Genomic DNA, 18,609 nt, shown 5'->3' on the forward strand with positions numbered 1-18,609 from the left:
TTTTTTTTTTTTTTTTTTTTTTTTTTTTTTTTTTTTAGCATCTCATGATTTATTTCGAAATACAAAAGCAAAACTTCAGTCGAATTTTCATTTCAAAGCTTTCTCGCTGGCTGAGATACAGTATATAAAAAAAAAAATCTTCAGTGCTGTGAACTTATCAGGAGTTATTACCAACAATGCACCTTGGGTACATTTTGACTGTGCTCGGTTATATATGTTTATCCTTCACGTCTTGTCAAAACCTGCTTTATCAGACTACTTTAGGTTTTTCCTTCCGTGGTGAGAAAGACTTCTTTGTTGTACATTCACAATCCTCCAGCGTTTGGGGGGTGGGGGGGATGAACACAGCATTACCATCTACGAGCAGCTTGAACTCTCTTCAGCTAAATCGGCGTGGGTTAGGGTCTTCCCCGGAACCTTCATGGTTTCTTTTTTTTTTCTCTTTCAGTCCTTTTATTTCATTTTATTTACTTTTTGTTATAAAATCTTTCTGTCCTCCAGCTCCTTGCGGCCTTATCAGTACATCACTGCGGTTTTCAGGAACAGTCTTCCATCTGGAGCAGAAAACACACACACGCACAGACACAGAGAAGAGGCAAAAGATTAGCCAACAGCTAACAATCTGCTGACGCAAATGCGCTGTTCAGGATGTGATTGTTGATGAAACGCAACTTTGAAATATTGCCCTCTAGTCTTTGGATTTGAACGGCATTACTGTGAATTGATAATCTGATTTAGAGAGAAGATACAGCTAGAAACCATGGAAAATGTGATTATATATATCATCTACAGTGATTAACTTTACTGTTTTCAATAAATACAAATTTAGAAAACCCAAAGTAAGTTGACTTTATTCTGGATTTTTAACAATGACCCTCTTAGCCTCAAGTTTTAGCATTTTTTAAGCTTTTTTAAGTTTAAACTTAAACTTAAATTAAATTTAAGGGAAAATAAAGCATGATTTCAAAAGTTTATTGCATAAATATTTGAGGTGTTAATCCAACCATCAGTCACAGTTGTCCTTGTATTTTATGTGTCCGTAGACAGTTACTGTACAGCAGCACATCTCCGCTTGGCGCATCTCTTGTTAGATACTAAATTGGATTCATGTCTGGGCTTTGACTGGGACATTCCAACATGTTAAATATGTATAGATCTAAACTGTTCCTTAGTAACTTTGTCTGTAGTTTTAGGATCGCTGTCCTGCTGGAGGGCAAATTCTGGCCCAGATTTAGGTCCTACAGCCTCTGACACCTTTTCTTTCAGGGTAGCTCTGTGTTTGACCCAGAATCCCATCCCAACATCTTTGAGCTGGTATGTCCCTGTTAAACAACAGGCATCCCAACATGTTGATGCTACCACTGCCATATTTCACTGTGGGTATCCAGGGTTACATCCAGGGTCAGTTTTTTGCTACAAACACACCATTTTAACCAAATATTAAACTGTGGTGTCATTTGGCCAGAAGCCTTTGTTCAACATGTTTTTTTTTGTGTCCTCAACATACTTGTGACAAACTGCCAGAGAGGGTTTTCTATGGCTTTTATCTCAACAAAAGAGTTTTTTTCTCACCACTCTTCCCAATGGCCAAATTTATGGAGTGTACAACTTTTTTGTGTGTAAAGTTATTTTTTCCACTTGTGGATCTCATAGGCACTCTCTATACTGTAGCCTTCTCTTTTTATTGCTCTCTCTTCCTGACCTTTCAGTTTAGTTTTGGATGGACAGCCTCGTCTTTGCAATTCCTTTTGTCTTTTTGACTAAAGTATTGTTTTCCTTTTTTTTTGACATATCCAAATGCTTGTGCCTAATGTTTTACTCCAATTATTTTTCATTTGCTTTTTGACTGTAAGGATTTTTTTTTTTTCATTTTTGAAAACTGTTTTTATTTTCCTTCTTGTCTATATAGTATGTATAAACTACTCTGTCTGTAATATAAAAGCCCAAATGGATTGCATTGCGGTTTTATGGATGCAAAGAGACAAAATGTGGAAAAGTTCAAGGATAGACGTTGTAACCTGCTGTGTTATGAACAAATCTAAACCATTTGAGCATCTGTGGCCTTCCGCCCAGCTGCTGTGCCTCTTTAAAACATAATCCTGCTCTTAAGTTATAAAATGATATTTCCTGTGTGGATACTTTAAAAGGCTCAGGTTATCTCTAGACATCTCCTACGAGTTACGAGCTCCGGTCACTGCCAAGTGGACGGACGCTTTTCATGCCTGGGTGTTAGCCTGAGCGAGCAGACGGTAAAAAAAAGATCTGTTAGGAACAGCTCCGGAGCCTGTCTGACGTTTATTACCTTTGCATTTTTTTCCCTCCCCTCTGTCTGCCGAGGAACGCTTACAGTTAATGCCTTTAAGAAGAGTCTCTGTGGCAAGCAGGCCTGAATTATTCAGCGTTAAAGAGAGAGGCCTACAAAGACATTTAGCAGCTCTGCTTGTTGGACATGACACAAGCAGAGGGGGACATCAGAGGGAGTGTTTGACTAGCTGGTTATAATGTCTTGATGCACGGTACATCTGGGCTGCAGCTTCTTTCTTTTCTGTTATTTAGGCCTCCTTAACCTTTCAGGATGGGTTTTATGTATTGCACACAGACAGAGACAACAAAAGCTTGTTGTGTGTGTCTGAATGTGTACACAACTCATGGGTGGGGGTGGGGGGTGTTGTAGACAAACACACAAGCTAATTACCCAGCACTGCCGTAGGTCTCAAAGGCATAGCACTATGGGCTGCTTCTATTCAAGCAACAACCGCTGAGTTCTGCGCAAAAGTCATTACAGCATGAATTGCGACTGCATGTAGGGTGAAACGCAAAAGGTAAGGGAGGGGAGGAGGGGAGTTGGAGAAGTGGGCTAGGACACACAACTTGACACAAAAGGATGAAACATCACCTCACTGGCTCGGCTCGCCTGCCTCTGCACGGCTTCACAGCTGCAGCAGCAATTTATAGGAGGGGTGCTAATGAAAACAAAGACCATTTGATCATTTGATGGATGATGACATTTAATCCATTGTCGCGAAGATGTCAAATATCGCAGCGTTTGACTTCTAATAGATCAAATCCACGAACGGTGGGGGGGTTTATGAGGAGGCTGATTCGGCGTCAGCGGAAATGTTGAAACATCTGCTTTCGACTGGTGACGTCTCGACTCGAAGGCAGTCGTTAAAAGGAGGCAAAACTTCAGGATTTTCACATTCAAAATCAAGATGAAAAGTTCATTAAAGAGAATAAATATTTCATTAGGTGCTAAAAAAAACAAGGGGAATTTTTGGCTTCTCTCAGCATAAAATTCCTTTGAAAGATTAATTAATTCATGTAAATTATGCAAATTATGCCCATGCAAATATTTTATGAAGACAATTAAGGGATCCATTAATTACAGTCTTTTTTGCTTCAGTGACATTCATTCATTTAATTTTAATTTCACTTTAACTGTTTTGATGTTTAATGTTGCAACAAAGAACTTTATCTGGCTGCGCGCAGGGTCGTATGAACCCTGCCGAACATGTTGAGTGGGGATGGCTGCAGGGTGGGGTGAGGGTGATAGAGGGGGGAGATAGTCGCCCGCTGCCAGGCAGCGCCAGGGCAAGGCGCGGCCCCCAGCAGCTTGCCTGCCTGCAAAAAGGGCTTCGCTCCCTTCCTTGGACTTGATTCAAAACACTGCAAAAAGCAATTAATAAACACAGACTGTGTTAATATCGCAGAATTAGAGAAGTGTGACAAAAGACAAATAGAAATAATTAGTTCTCTAAAATTATGCCCTCATTATTTTTTTTCTCCCCTTCTCTGGCTGCGTTCGCTTCCCCGAGTTTGGAGTCGAGAATGCACCCACACATTTCTCTGTCTGCTTCGGCGCCGGTGATAGGCTTGTTTTTCTCTCCCCCCAGTTCTCCTCCTCCTCCTCTTTCTGCTTGTGTAATTTATCAACATCATTTTTTGCCATTTGAGGTTAATTATACAGCGAGGCTTGCAGAGCAGAGTAGAGGAGACATGGGTGGCAGACAAATGCTTCTCTAATTGAACAAAACGCAAAAAAAAGCAGCCGCCTTATTCTGTTTCATTCCACTCTTTGAGGCAGTGATCAGAGTGATTGAGAGACCCAGGAAAATTATATGCTCTGTTGTCACAGCAATGACTGTTTTATCGAGTTTAGGTGTAAAAATGTAAGTTGTCGCTACCCCGGCTTAAAAAAGTGGCTCCTGTATTTTTACAGAAGCTGTGAGGCTTTAACTTGGATGAATTTAAAGCAAATATTAAAGAAAGAAAAACAAATAAAACTTCCAGAATTGCTATAAGATTTGACTTTACTGGAAATACTGTATTAGAAAAGAGCAGAAAAACTGCATAGAAGAGACCAGCAGAAACCTTAAGATTGAATGAGAGTTTATGTTGAAGAATGATCCAGATCCAACCTGAATAAAGCATCAAGACTAGTTTCTCCACAGAAATGACTAACTTATACCAAACATTGGCTTTTTTATTTAGAATTTAATCACTTTTAGTAACTGGGTTTAAATCATCTTCCCTGTAAAATTTCACTTTATTAAACATGACTCAATTAATGGTGTAATGTTTTTGATTTTATTTTTTTCTAGTGTTGGGTTTATACTGACAACTGGTGAGAATTGTATATCAAAAAACTATAGAGGAATACATTTAATAATAAAATAAGTCATCCCTGCAGAATGCTAGAATGGGAATAAAAAAGCCAAATAATTAAACTCATCTTTTTCAGCCCTAACATTTAACAAAGAACAGAATCCCAGATTCTATTAGTTAAATAAGTGTGCAAATAAATGCAAAATAGATAGCAAATATAGGGGTTTAATATTTGAAGGTTATTCGAGGTACAATTCTTTTTATATGCAAATAATCTAGAAATATAAAATTGACAAAAGAAAGAACATGCAACCAACACTTGAATTTATTTTTAACACTGTGCTAACTATTGGATCCAGTTGCAGCCTTTGAGTTTTTATACTTCGGTCAACCCTACTTCCCTGTATGTTTAACGCTGCTATTATTTCTTCTTCTGCTGCTATTCCTGCTGCACAGGGACACTGTTTTCTCAATACAACAGTATTAAACTGCAGAGATTTCAATTTTGTTTTCATTTGGACCTGGAAACTATGAAACACCCTAGGATGTGTGTAAGGTTTACTCTAGTGCATAAAGCCGATTTTGCAAAAGTTTTGCGCAAACTACAATATCAATTTAATCTGCTAACAAGGTATTTTGTCTTTACTAAACGTGTCAAACAGCTAGGGTAAAGGTTTAGAAATAAAGTTTAATAAGAGCCGCAAGTTTAATAAGAATCAAACTGTCAAAAGCATTAAGAAAATTAATTTCAAAGAGTGATGGTCATATTAGATTATGCAGTTGTTGCTATATGGCGTTAGAGGCTCTTACGGCTTATACATGCAGCTATGAAAGCTAAAGTCATGGAAGCACCATAATTAACAGAAAGAAACAAACATAATTCAAATAGAAGAATATCAGCCTGCTTTAATTGGTTGAGGCATTTAATTGGTCTTTGTAAGAGTTTGAAATGAAGAGTGAAGCAACATAACCCAAAAGTTGAAAAGGTTAGTAAGGAAGGAATGATAAAAACCTGAATGTGATGAAGGCAGGTGGTCACATGAGAGGAAGAAGGAAAATAAAAAGGATAATGGGGAAATAAAATGTGACGGAGCCTCATTTGCCTTCAAAGAAAAAAAAAATACGGCAATTAGAAACCTTAGAAAAGGTCCTAAATTATAAGTAGCGATACATCTTTATTTTTCTATATCAGTTCTAGAAGACTAATCAAATATTAAAGAGTTAACTAGCGTATTCTCTGCATGCAAAGACAGAAACTCCCCCTCCTTATTTTTCGGAGCAAATTGCATGCAGCATCTTTCCCAGGGTAAATTGGGACCTCTTTCCTCACTGATAAGGGCATTTCTGAGCGCCGCATTAAAGCGAGACGTTCCAGCAATAATGAGGATATTCAACCTTTAGCGAGGTGTCTCGGATCTGGGTAAACACAGATAGAAGGCGGTCCAACGGAGGTTATCGCCATGGCGGCCTTCCCTTAAACACAAACTGCACCCCCAAGGCTAACAAACAAACAAATCATTAAAAATGTACAAGGCTTGTTCATAAAACGGATTGATTTGCTCCGATTATGAGTATCAAAGGAGGGGTTGCTCTGCTTTTTTGTGGTTTTATGACTCATTATAGCGTCTCCAGCAGTAAATATGTAACTTTTTTAGCACAGTTGTTTGGTTTTACCTGTTGTAATGCATTTATCCTGACAAAGACCTGCCTCCTTTAAGCATCACCACTAAAAGTGAAAAGTGAAAGAATAATATTATTCTGAGGGAAAACTGATGATCTTGACCTAGTGCTGTGGCCCAGATGGTGGTGTATGTCTGAACAGCAGGCACAGAAACACTAATGTTCATAAAGTGGAGCTGTGTGTGTTTGTGTGTGTGCAGCAGGAGAAGGAGGGGTGGTAAAAGCAGAGAGGAGAAAAAAAAAGAGAGCAAAAGTGAGGGAGAGAGATTTATTGTCTCATCTGAGCCCCTGTACCTTGTATTGTCCTTTCAGCATCTGTTCTTCCACTGCTGCGGTCACTCTCCATCTCAGGGGTCAGAGAGTCTGCGAGAGGAGAGGGATCACCGCCGTTAAACATGCCTGACATCCACCTATCAGAGCCCTACTTTCATGGCATCATTCATCGCAAACTAGAGAGTGAGCCATCCAGTTACAGCATGTCTCTGCTCAGTCTAACTATGTGCCTCTCTGTGTGATTATTTCCAACGATCAAAAACTACTGAAATCGTCTGTTTTTATTACCACTGTACAGCATGTTGCTACCGGCTGTCCAGTAAATCAGTTCCTGAACTTTTCTTAACCAGCTGATAGTATTAAAGTAAACCTTTAGCTTTTGAAATGTAAACCTTGTTTTAGTTGGGCTTTTTATTTTTATTGGCACCCCTGTTGTTAAAAAAATGTTGAAAAGTCTAAAAATGAATGTATCTCTTTTACAGTTTAATCGCACCTGGAAAAAAATGATAAAAATACAAAACATTTAATTTGAATAGATTTAAACTGATTGTTGTTTGTTTTTTTTAAGCTGATTTAAATGTTGAGAAATTGCTTTATCAGAAATTCACAATTTTCTCACTGCAAATAAATGAAATCTAAGTGAATCAATTTTTCTTCAAATAACTGCATCTTTTTTCTTCATTCAAGCTGGTAAATTAAACACTTTGCCAATCGAATAGGACAATTTACATTTAAATGAAGACAAAAACAATTGCCTTGTTGTATTTCAAGTGCATAATATATACAATTATCTTATTTTAAGGGCAATAACACTAATTCTACTGGCAGCCTATCTTATTTACCTGCTCAGATTAAAGGCAAACATACTTATTTTAAGAAATGTTTACTTGTGATAGATTTTGCATCCCTGCATTACACAGAGATCCATTTCTCCTCAAAATGGGAACAACATCAAAACCTTCTGTTTAACAAATTTCTAACCATTGTGATGGTAATCTTCTATTGACTCCTATTTACATATAAAGAGAAAATAGCTGTTTGGCTTAACTTAAAGTCAAAGTAAAGATGTCAAATAACTAACTTCTACTGCATGAGAACGGTTGACCTTTGCATTAACTATAGCTGTTGTGATTACTTTAATTACACTAATACCAAACTTTCTTCTTCAACACAGTGTTTCAAACAGTCCCAGTGAGTTTTATCGTATCTACCACTTAAACCTACACAGGTTTAAACATCAACAGCCGTTATTGGCTTGCAGTGTCTGCATCTTATCAGTCATTTGGTTACTCATATTTTGCTGCTGCCATCCTGCAACAAGGACCACAATAAAATATTATTTTCAAACTGTCACCAAGCACAGAGAGAATGATGATCAGATCAATAAAATCCCTTTAAATATATAGTTTCAAGCATTTTTAAACATAATTTTTAAAGGAGTGCCAGTAAATATAAGTGCTGAACACTTGAACTATAAATTTCCCCTTCAATCAATTATCTTATCTGTCCATCAAGTCTTTCTCAGTGCATATTTAGTTGATCTAGCTTTTTAAAATTATTGTATTGACGATTTTTCTTGACAAATAAACAGATGCAATGATGTCACTTTGGGTGTTATAACAGGTCTAAAAGACTAGAAGATTAATGCTAAACAATAAATCAATTAAGAACATGATCAGAAGAATAAATCATGATCGAAACACATTTAGTTTCACAAAATGAGGTGGGACTCAAATTATAGGAGGTGATGATGAAGGAAAGCGACAACATTCCCCTATTTTAATACAGTGCCTTGCAAAAATATTCCAATGCACTGAACTTCTGGCTGCATAATACTAAATGCAAAATACTAATTTAATGCACTTTATTGGGATTTATGTGTCTGTCTAAAATAAAGATGAATATCATAGTTAAGTGGAATAGAAATGTATTCACTAATATCAATCTGAAAAGTGTGGCATGCATTCGTATTTAGCCTCCAGTAATCTGGCACCTATAAATAAAACACAAATACTCTTAATTCAAAAGTCAGAAGTAACCTGGTTTGCAGATAACCTGCAATTGTAGGTCATTTATTGTCTGTATAAATGCAGCTTTTCTGTGAATACTTCAAAGGTTTTTTAAGAGAACATCAGGAAACAACTATTTTTGAGAAGACTGAGGAACACAGCGCACATGTCAGGGGGACAGCAGGGGGCAGCGTTCAACACAGAGTTAGGTTATAAAGCACTTTCCCAAGGTTTCAACATTTCCCACAGCAATGGTAACTCTATCATGTAAAAATGAAAACTGTGGACCAACTGTGACAGGAGGCCATTAACCAGACAGGGAAGGAGTTCATGGAAGCTCTGGAGGAGCTGTAGGAATCCACAGCTCAGGTGGAAGAATCCGCCAGAAAAAAGCTGCTTTACAAATGTGCAATCCTAGTATGTGGGGAACGCTTCATTAATATACATTAATTCATTGCAATCCCTTTTATAAACAGCTTTACCAATACTGTGTGATTGTTTTAGTTGGGGTTTGAATTCAAATCTTTAGCCTTAAATTTGCTTTGTGTTATAATATGTAATGTGCATGAGACTTTCTTGGTTAAATAGATTAAAGTAACTTTTAGTCATGCACTAAACTAATCAGGCTGTGATGGAACAGCAGTAAGAAGAAACCCTGAGAATCATCAGCAGGGTAGAGAGCTTTTAAAACACACCCAATAAGGTGCTTTGGTCTAATAAGGTCAAAGCTTAACTGTTAAGCAAACTTAAACACTGTGTGTGAATCCAAAGTAACAATACATGTGATCCTGATTTTCCTACTAATAGAGATGTATGGTAGTGGCAGCATCATACTGTGGAGAGGCTTTTCTTTAAAAGTTACAAAAATATTATGGAACAAAAAACTGAGAAACTCTAGAAAAAAAGATTTGGGAGAACTAAGTTTGACAATTCTGTGCTTATTTGTGTTTGTCAAATAAAAACCCAATAAAACTCAATGAGAGAATGAAATAAGAAAATGTGAAGAAAATCAAGGCGTATGAATACTTTGCAAGGCGCTGCACAAACATCAGTATTATGTGGACATAGAGGAGACGATTGGATATGATTGTTTGGGCGTTCTGACCGTTGAGGGAGCGCATGCTGTCTGAGGGCGATGGCTGCTTCAGAGTCTGCTCCACCTGCTCCCTCCTTTTGGATTCGTACTCCAGAGCCTCTTGCAGTTTCCTCTTGGCCTTCTTCTCCTTCTTCAGACGCTTCTGGATGATTGCTGGGAAGAAAAAAAATCAGAAAGACAATAAATGAGTTCTGGAAGTAAATTAAGTGAAGTATAATTTCTTTTTAATGGAAGTTTGATTTTCTTTTTAGCCCATATTCTGTCTGACAAAGATAATAGCCAGTTTTTTTTTCCCTTTCTTTGTCTTTTAAATCTAGCGCACAATTATAGAAACGTGAAAATCAATTAAACTTAAATATTTTATAATATATAAAGATTTAAATGAGAAACTCGGAGCAAATACTGACTCGCTAGAGGGAATTGAAGCTAATTGAAAAATTTATTGGGATATTTTTCATGAATTTCTCTCATTAAACATAAACGATCCGGTTAGCGTACGACTCTGATGCATTTTACATGAGGGTTAGTGCGAGTCTGGATGGGATGTGTATTTTCAATTATGTTAACAGACTAGGAACAGAAAAACCTATCACTTTCATGTGTAACCCAACTGGCTCAGAGTGGCTTATGTGTGTCTCAGCAACACAAAAGATCGTGTAAGTACATTCAGGAGCTACTGTATCTAAATGAGCACAGAAGTCTGAATGGGAGCTCACGGGGTTACGCATGTCTGCCCCCCACGTACACACCCGCACCCCCACACACATGCAGCTAACAGGGAGGATAGCATGTAAGGTGGTACCTCTATTCTTCTGCTCCATGGCGAGCTGCTTCTCCAGTGTCTCCCTGAGCTCCCTCTCTCTAAACAGCTCCATCTTCAGCTCCGTCTTCTCCAGCTGCACCTGCTTCTCCTGAGCCCGAGCATTGTCAATCGCCACTTTGAGGAGGCCCTGCAAGTACCAAAAAAAAAAAACAAGACAAAAAAAAAAAACAGATATGCATATAAATCAGAGCTACTTTAGTGAAGCAGGACCAAGACCTGACCAATGTTTTGTGCTTCCATTGGGAGCGTTTTAAACTGGCAGTTTTTTCTTTATCTATAGGAGCACTAATGCAGATCTAAAAAATTTATTCTGCAATGCTCACTGGATTTCTTTAAATATAACTAATACAAAAGTGATTGGATACATCTGACGCCCTTTGGTGGAAGCAAACAATTGCCAGTGTGACCAAAGCTTAATGTGACTTTTTTATTTTTGTGGTAGTTCAGCAGAAAACAATACACCGCTAAGAAGTAGAAGGACCATAAAACATGACTTTTAAAGGTATAAAGTTGATGATCGCAGAATTTTTCCATCTTATATAAGTTTGATCCTTTTAACAAAGAAGAACAGGTTAAAGGTTCAGCCAGTTTTGGTTGAAACTTTACCCAAAAGAATTGCAGCTGTAAGTTCAATGGGCAGTGGTTCTAAAAATGACAAACAATGCAGATGCAAACTATAAACCATTTGATTTTACTTTAATTGTACTGCTTTATGTTGCTCTATCACAAGAAACCCTGATTGAAACTGCTGAAGTTTTGACTGTACTGGATAAAAAAGAAGCCTTCAATTCTTTTGCAAGGTGCTTGAAAGGGACCTAAAAAAGAAATTATATAAATTATACTTCACTAAGAACTGTCAGCAGGGGAATTAAAGACTTTTTTTGTAAAAAAAAAAATAAATAAAAAGTGTTAAACTACTTATGTTTAATCTCCCCTGAAACCTACCATTTAAAGCAATTTACACAGAAAGGATTGTTATAAACAGACAACAAATTGTCAACTAACATTGAAACCCTACTCTTTTCAGCCGCTTAGATTTTGAAGTGGGGTTCTGTTGAGTATCTACAGGTAATCGGGTGATCATTTTGACTGAATGATCTCAGTTTGGAAAATCTGAGAATATATGTTACACAAAAGTAATTCATTGAAGAAAATGCTTTAAAGAAATAAATATCATAATAGAAAAAAAGGCCAAGTGTCATAAAGGAATTCTTAAATCATTTCACCCACATATTTGAAAATAAGTTTTATATCAACATCCATTTATGTTTTTTTTCTATGTAAAGCAAATTAAACTATGTTATATCAAAATTTTAAATGATAAATACTTAACCCTGTCAATGAACATATATTGTATGGTAGTAAAACTAATAATTAGTCAGGGTAGCGACTACTCAAAGGTTTCCTTCAACTTTTTATAAAGTTAGGTATAACTCTTTTAAGGAATATTATAACTCAAGTTTAAAGACTAGATTATACTTAAATAAATTACTTACGCACTCAAAAAACAAGATTTAACGTTCTTAAAAACTCAAAAATATCTAAATGTAGGTTTGTATTATTTGGGTCCTGCATAGGGCTGGGTATGATTCAACTGTCTTTTTCTTTGATCTGAAATTGGATCGCTTGTATTAAAATAATTTTTTGGCCGTTACCTGAATTACATCAATGTGTAGCTATGCATCATACAAGTATTATATTAAAATTCAACAGCAAATTCATAAAGTAATGGTAGTTAGTGGCTATAAGGAGGTTTTTAAAAAAATCGATCTTTGATTATATGAATAAATCATAAGGAATTAGTATGAAAATCGATCATCCAATATTTATGCATGTGAGCATGGTGCTTTTATACAGTAAGGTTTTTAACAGAACAGTGAGTGACTACTGGTTTTATCCAGCACTTTGAATCTCATTGTGAGTCTATACTTTGTTAAATATAAACTCTGCCATGACAAGTTGGGGGTAGCAATTAAGGTAACAGCCTTTGGATTTTAATTATAACCAACAACTACAACCCTAACATTGCAAGCAAGCTGAATTCTACCAGTAGAATACACCTTGTCTCGCTCCCAATTCAACAGACCCAAAACAGCTTAGCCAATTACATTACTGTACAACAACATGGTTTAAGACGGGACATATAGCTGCGATGAGAGCAAGAGCTGCTGAACCAACAGCCAAACCAAAATAAACATGGAGGACGTACATGGAGCTGCTGCTATTACATCTATCTTTGAAAGACGAACAGCAAGAGCTAAAAAAGCAGATCTTATTTATGTTTCTCATGGCATTTGCTGCTTTTGTATTTTTTAGTGTGATTGGTTATAACTAATCTTTGGTAGGCAGGCAGTAGGGAGTCACTTAGCACAATCAGCCCAGAAGATTCTGCTAAATTTCGCTCCTTTGCATTTTGAACAGATTTGATCAAAGCCTTCACAGATTAATAATTTGCATTATATATCGGCCTTGCCAGGTTATTACAATCTTTTTCAGAGAAGATTTGGAAGGAAGGTTGACTTGAGTCTGAAATCTGGTAATAAAGTCACATTTGAGTTTTTTAAAAGAGTTTGGAGAAAGCAGGGGACACCTGGTTGTATTGCTTGGTGCAGAATCGGACAATCTGATATAAGTGTGAAATTAGAAAACAGCCTCCCTCCCTGACAGGGATGTGCGCTAGCCTGAATCCTTTGTAAATTTTTCAGAAAATGATCGAGTCTTAATTCCTGATCCAACTACAACACATTTGGAAATTACTTATTACTCAGAAGTAAAGCAAACTAAACAAAAACATAATATATGATAAAAACAACAACAACAGCAAAAAAACAGAAGCACACCTTAATTGAAAATGTGATAATATTTAACATGCTAAAAGCTAAAATTTAGATGAGTTATAATTTTTAACTTAGACCCTGCAGGAATCATACAGTAGGTGGAATTAAAAGTACATTTTAAGCCAACAGCAACAACTTTATCTGAGTAAATATCATGGAAAGGAAATAAAACTACCATCAATTTACATAAAAAGTGAAAATAAGATTGAAAAGATGAAAAATAAAAAGCATATCTAATTAAGATTTCATTTGATCTCTATTTATTTATTTTTTTTTTTTAAGATGTTACTGTTAAGTAAATGGGCATAGCATGTTTCACCTTCTATAGTTTAGCTGCTTTGGGGGGTGTAAAAAGGAAATGAGTAAAGTGCCTACTCTATCATGAAATGGAGCTATATAAATAAAACAAACAAATTTAAAAAATTACAATGACTAGACAGCCTAAAATATCCAGAAAACAAATTTAAAAATCCCCCTTCATGGTAGCTCATTTATATGGTTTATTCATAAACTTTTAAACTATCAATTACACAGTAAGTTAAAAATACAGCCGTTTAGTTATCTGTTAAAAATTGTTCATTTGCGCCATCATGGTCCCAATTTAGCCAACTGTTATCTCGGGCCTCTCACAGATATCAGCCACATTCTTCAAATTAACATCCCTCTGATTGCTCTCTGCTGCAGATAAAAATTTGTTTGTACTACTCCTTTAAGAGTAACATGACCAGTTTCATCACAATTACTCCCCATCCCCATGCAATGACATCAGATGCACTGGACTATAGCGTACTAATTGTTGATTCTTCTAACCCCAATTTTACTAAGTTGCTTTATCTTAATTTTCTGCTTGGTTTCATTGTGTTGATTTGTATATAAATATTCACTGCGAGGATCATTATCAAAGATGACTAAGAGGAGTGTTGGGAGCTCACGACGGGCTCAGTTGTGACTCTCTAATTACTGCGCGGAGCCAAAGGAGAAGCAGGACCCTGATGCCAACAGAAGAAGTGCAACGAGAAGGGCAGCGGGGTACACACATCATTACACCCAGAGAGACGGCAAATGCATTCATCTTTCTGATTGAGGGGCTTTGAGCTAAAGCCTAAACAGCACTCCAAGTGTGAGTGGATCTCTGCTCCCTGTGTGCTGAATGAAATTGTAGGAAGATGTTAATGACATTTCAAGGCAGAATTTGCTTTTACACAAGCATGATAACAACATGAGTCAAAGCCTTAAATTTTGGACAAACGTTTGGACTGATGTATCTGGCAGAATCACTGTAGGTTTTTATACTCCAGTGGGTAATTTGTACTTTCTCTTGAATGGTATCAAAACCCAAGACTTTATTTTGCCTAATATAATGATCCTCGCAGTAAACATTTATATACATATCAACACGATAAAAACAAACAAAACATTTACTGCTTTCGACCCCTTTGTTTGCATCTATATACTTGATTTTAATAGCAGTCATGTTCTTACCTTTTCCACAAATCTTAAAGGTGTAGTGGAGGATGTTCTTTTTCCAGATGGATCATCTACATAAGTGGTGCTCCTAATTGTCAATCATTCTGGTGATATGTTTACCTAAGGTTGTCCTAACATTTCCACTTACCAGTGCTGAGTCTCACATAGTGGAAAAATTGCAAATCTTCTTTTGGAAAGTAAGCTTACATGAGCGATGCAAACAGCAACTTTTAAACAGAGCGTGCACGAGGAGAAATGGGCTTGTGCACGCTCTCACACGCGTTTAATAGGTGTTTCCTCTCTAGAGCAGGTACAGGGTTGTGCATGTGCATTTTTTTGTGTGGTGAGGGTGGGTCTTTTCAAAGATTTGTGAAAATCCTCCACTATACCTTTAATTATGAGAGTTTGCTTTATGTGAGTCCAGCAGTAGGATTTCTAACTCATAAAATGGATGTTTGTCAATATGAACAATACTGACAGAAGTTGTAAATTAAGAAAAGAACATCTAGAATAACTTTTTTTGTATATTTAAGTTTTTCTGTGTCAGATAATTTGCCAGCTCAATCATACTACATTTATGGCACTCTGTTGTTTTTTTCAACACAGGAGTTCTTGAGAGCTCTGTGTTAGTTAGCTGTGGGTTTATCTAAATAATTTTATGATTTTTTTTTATAGTCAGTCTTTTTGACAATTTTTTTAAATACTATATTCCATTTTCATGCAAACAACATATCCATCTTAATCCTCAAGAGAAATTGAAAACCTCAAGCATCTTCATTTGGCCAGATGTTCCAGTTTGGTTTAACACAACTTCCATTGTTAAACATAGAAAAAGTATCTACACACTATCAACATATTCTATTTTTGAGATGTTTTCAAGTTAAAACCCAGATATTTTTTTTTATTTTACTTCAGGTAAGGAAATACCTGTAAAGGTTTAGTTTTGACTTTGCTGGATAATGGTCTATTATCTATTGTGTAAGAATGCAACTGGTCAGTACCTTGGCAGTGGCTGTTTTATTTTGAATATTTTAGATAGTTGTGGAAATCATGATTATTTTCTGTAATATGCTACCATATTGCAATTAATTCCCATTGGGTCTTATATACAGCTCTCTGCTTGGGCCCTCTATCTGCCCACTTCTTATCTATGTGTTTTTATATGCAAATACAAACAGAATAAGGGAAATATAGAATCTCTGGTTCCCAGCTAAAAAGAACATAAGGTCTTAAAATTCTTGGAATTCTTAACCTCTGGAAAGTTTAGGGTTATTTTAACAGATCAGGAGCAAAGTTCAGTCATCCATAAAACTTACCTTATAAAAGTATGTCTGTATTTGATGTGGATACTATGGTCCTTTTTTGCATATACTTTGGCAGTTCATTTGCTTGTTCTGAATAATAATTTCAGTTATTGTGTATTTCCTTAGTTGTTGCATTTCATTTATGTTTTCCTTTAGATCATTTTAAAAGATAACAAGTAATATAGCATGCTATCGTTGTGAAAGGAGAAATTTGAAACGACTGAAACTTGGACAAGATGCTAAAGCTCCAATGAGGTGTAACTCATGCAGTACCTGTATGTTGGTGAGAAGAGTCTCTATTGATGACAGGCCATCTGGGAAGAGAAATGGTGATGGGAAACCTGGAGGCAGAGTCTGTCCAGCCAATGACAACCTCTCATAGCTGTCTCTAGCGGTTGGGGTGCACATGGAGTTGTCCTCTGCAAAGGAAAGTTAGATCAAACATTCAGAATTTTTTTTTATCATTTTCGCAGGTAAGGAATAGGAAAAGTTGGTACAGTGTGTGGGTCTCATTTGGTCTGACTGGAAAGTATAGACAAATCGGAATGTGGTGTTCTCCAGGGGCTAATCAAATGTTGATCTCTATGCAAACTATATATAAAAAGAACAATGAACTGATAGTTCTCCTGGAGATTCTGTTGTGCTGATTCTTCCTAAGCCCTTTTGCCTAAGGGGTTAAACAACAGGAAACAAGACATAAATCCAGCTAGCCCTATGTACTCTAAGAGTTGTCATGCCGATTCCAAGAATGAGGGAACAGTGCCGGCAGTTTGACCCCAGAGACTTGGTTTTGCTTTGTGCGTGCACGCTCGGGTGCCTGTCAAACCTAAGATGACATCATTCTCCATTCATCACTGGCGAGGGGTAGAGCCCTGCCATCTGCTGTCCAGCCTTACTATCGGGCCGCAGAAGAGAGGAACTGGAGCAGAGGAGGGAGGGAGGGAAGGAAAGCAGGAGGCAGAGCAGGCACATGTACAGCTTGCCTAAACTAAAACAGTATGTCAGACACTGACACATCAGATCTGACACATGTTTTCGTCTGGTGAGCTTTTATGAAGCCAAGAGCTTGTAAGTGCTACCATCCTGGTGAAAGACAGATTATGAACACGGGCAAGTGTGTACTATTAATTCTTCAAATGCTAATTCAATGCAAGTTTAGGGGGGGTGATATTAGGTGAAAAATCTGGAGGTTTTTGCTCTCATCCAGTATTCATATCTGTTTATGTGGCAGCCTGAATCTTGTACAAACAGGCGAGTGAAGCTGAACAGCCCCCGCCGCTTCTCTCTCTCCCTCCTCCCATCAATATTCACCAGCGCCAGCCAAGTGCTGGGAACAGCTGGTCTTACATTAATTAGTTTAAAGTATTTATTTCATCCATCCTCAGAGCAGATTGAGCAAAAACATTGGAGATTATTTCAAGCATCTGCAAATGCCTTGGAAACATCCCGGCGCCAAAAGTCGAGTGCTCAGATTCACAGTTTAGGTTTGTAATTTGGAGAACACTTTTTTCTCTCTCTCTCTCCCCCTCTCTCTGAATGGGGAAGTTGGTAAAATACGCACCGCTGGTCCGTGGAGAGAGCAAACAACCTTTCTCCTTTTTCAGATGAAGTTCACTACTGTTGATTAATTAGAATGGATGGTTGCCTAATGGATTAAAATTTGTTTATAATTTGACTTCATAAAAATAATGAATTGCCTACTTTTAAGAAGCCTCTCCTGTGGTAATTTATTTCGTCTGCAGCAGTCCTGTTTTTGCTTTTCTGTGGTGGGCGTTGATTTTCGGAGATGTGAAATGCACTCTACCTGCACAGTGGAGCTACATGAAAGACCCATTTTTTCTGATAAAAGTATCTAATCAAAGATCAAAAGCATTACGGCTGGCTCCAGCTCAGGTTGATATAGACGTACCGTGTGCATTATATATATGCATGCATCACCCACCTCCAATGAAATCACCATAACAACTAGAGACGTTAGTAGACCTTAGGGAAAGGTTTGCAGTTCTGGCTTTGTAATTGATTTGTACTGTAGGCACTTTGTCCCTTATTTAGTGTTGGCATTAATCATAAATCATTGCTTTAACAAACTCCGGCTTCCCACTCAGCAGGCCTCGCCTCCCAACACAATGTTGGATCACAGGGAATATTTGATGGCTTTGTTGCAGGGGGAAACAACCTGTCATGCTCTGGGAAAAGCAAACAGAGAGTTGTGTTCAACAGACTCCCAGCCACCGTGCAGCACCTCTTGTCAGATAACATTTCCACCAGGAGCGATGCATAAGTAGTGGCGTTTGGTAAAGGAAAGAAATACAGAGCTAATAGGTGGCTAATTTAATCAATGCAATCAGAAAGCTCTTAATGGAACTAAATGTAAATTACAACAAAACAAGATCCGGACCTGCAGTTTCAAGGCAAGTCAAATAATGCTGCACCCTACAAACTGTAGCCAGGCCCTGCAAACAGTATTTTAACACTTTTAAGGTACCAGCATCTAAAAAAAAAATCAAGGTTTCAA

The 18,609-nt window shown here is 37.2% G+C and overlaps 1 protein-coding gene across 4 annotated transcripts in view; it reads right to left on the reverse strand.

Moving 5' to 3' along the window:
* Positions 1–271: 271 nt before the first annotated feature.
* The window catches only part of LOC107092956 (dachshund homolog 1-like), a 147,496-nt gene continuing 129,158 nt past the window's right edge, over positions 272–18,609 (reverse strand). For 3 of the 4 annotated variants that reach the window (XM_015387704.1, XM_015387703.1, XM_015387701.1), the window contains exons 7-11: positions 16,368–16,513; positions 10,466–10,613; positions 9,673–9,816; positions 6,580–6,648; positions 272–554 (exon numbers count right to left, since the gene is read on the reverse strand). In XM_015387704.1, coding sequence (XP_015243190.1) covers positions 517–554; positions 6,580–6,648; positions 9,673–9,816; positions 10,466–10,613; positions 16,368–16,513 — 545 coding nt within the window. In that variant the 3' untranslated portion in view covers positions 272–516. The remainder of the gene's footprint in view (positions 555–6,579; positions 6,649–9,672; positions 9,817–10,465; positions 10,614–16,367; positions 16,514–18,609) is intronic. The other variant, XM_015387705.1, reaches the window with a different exon arrangement.

The sequence above is a fragment of the Cyprinodon variegatus genome, unplaced genomic scaffold (assembly GCF_000732505.1).
Source record: "Cyprinodon variegatus isolate N-32 unplaced genomic scaffold, C_variegatus-1.0 Scaffold401, whole genome shotgun sequence".
In the NCBI taxonomy this organism is placed as follows: Eukaryota; Metazoa; Chordata; class Actinopteri; order Cyprinodontiformes; family Cyprinodontidae; genus Cyprinodon; species Cyprinodon variegatus.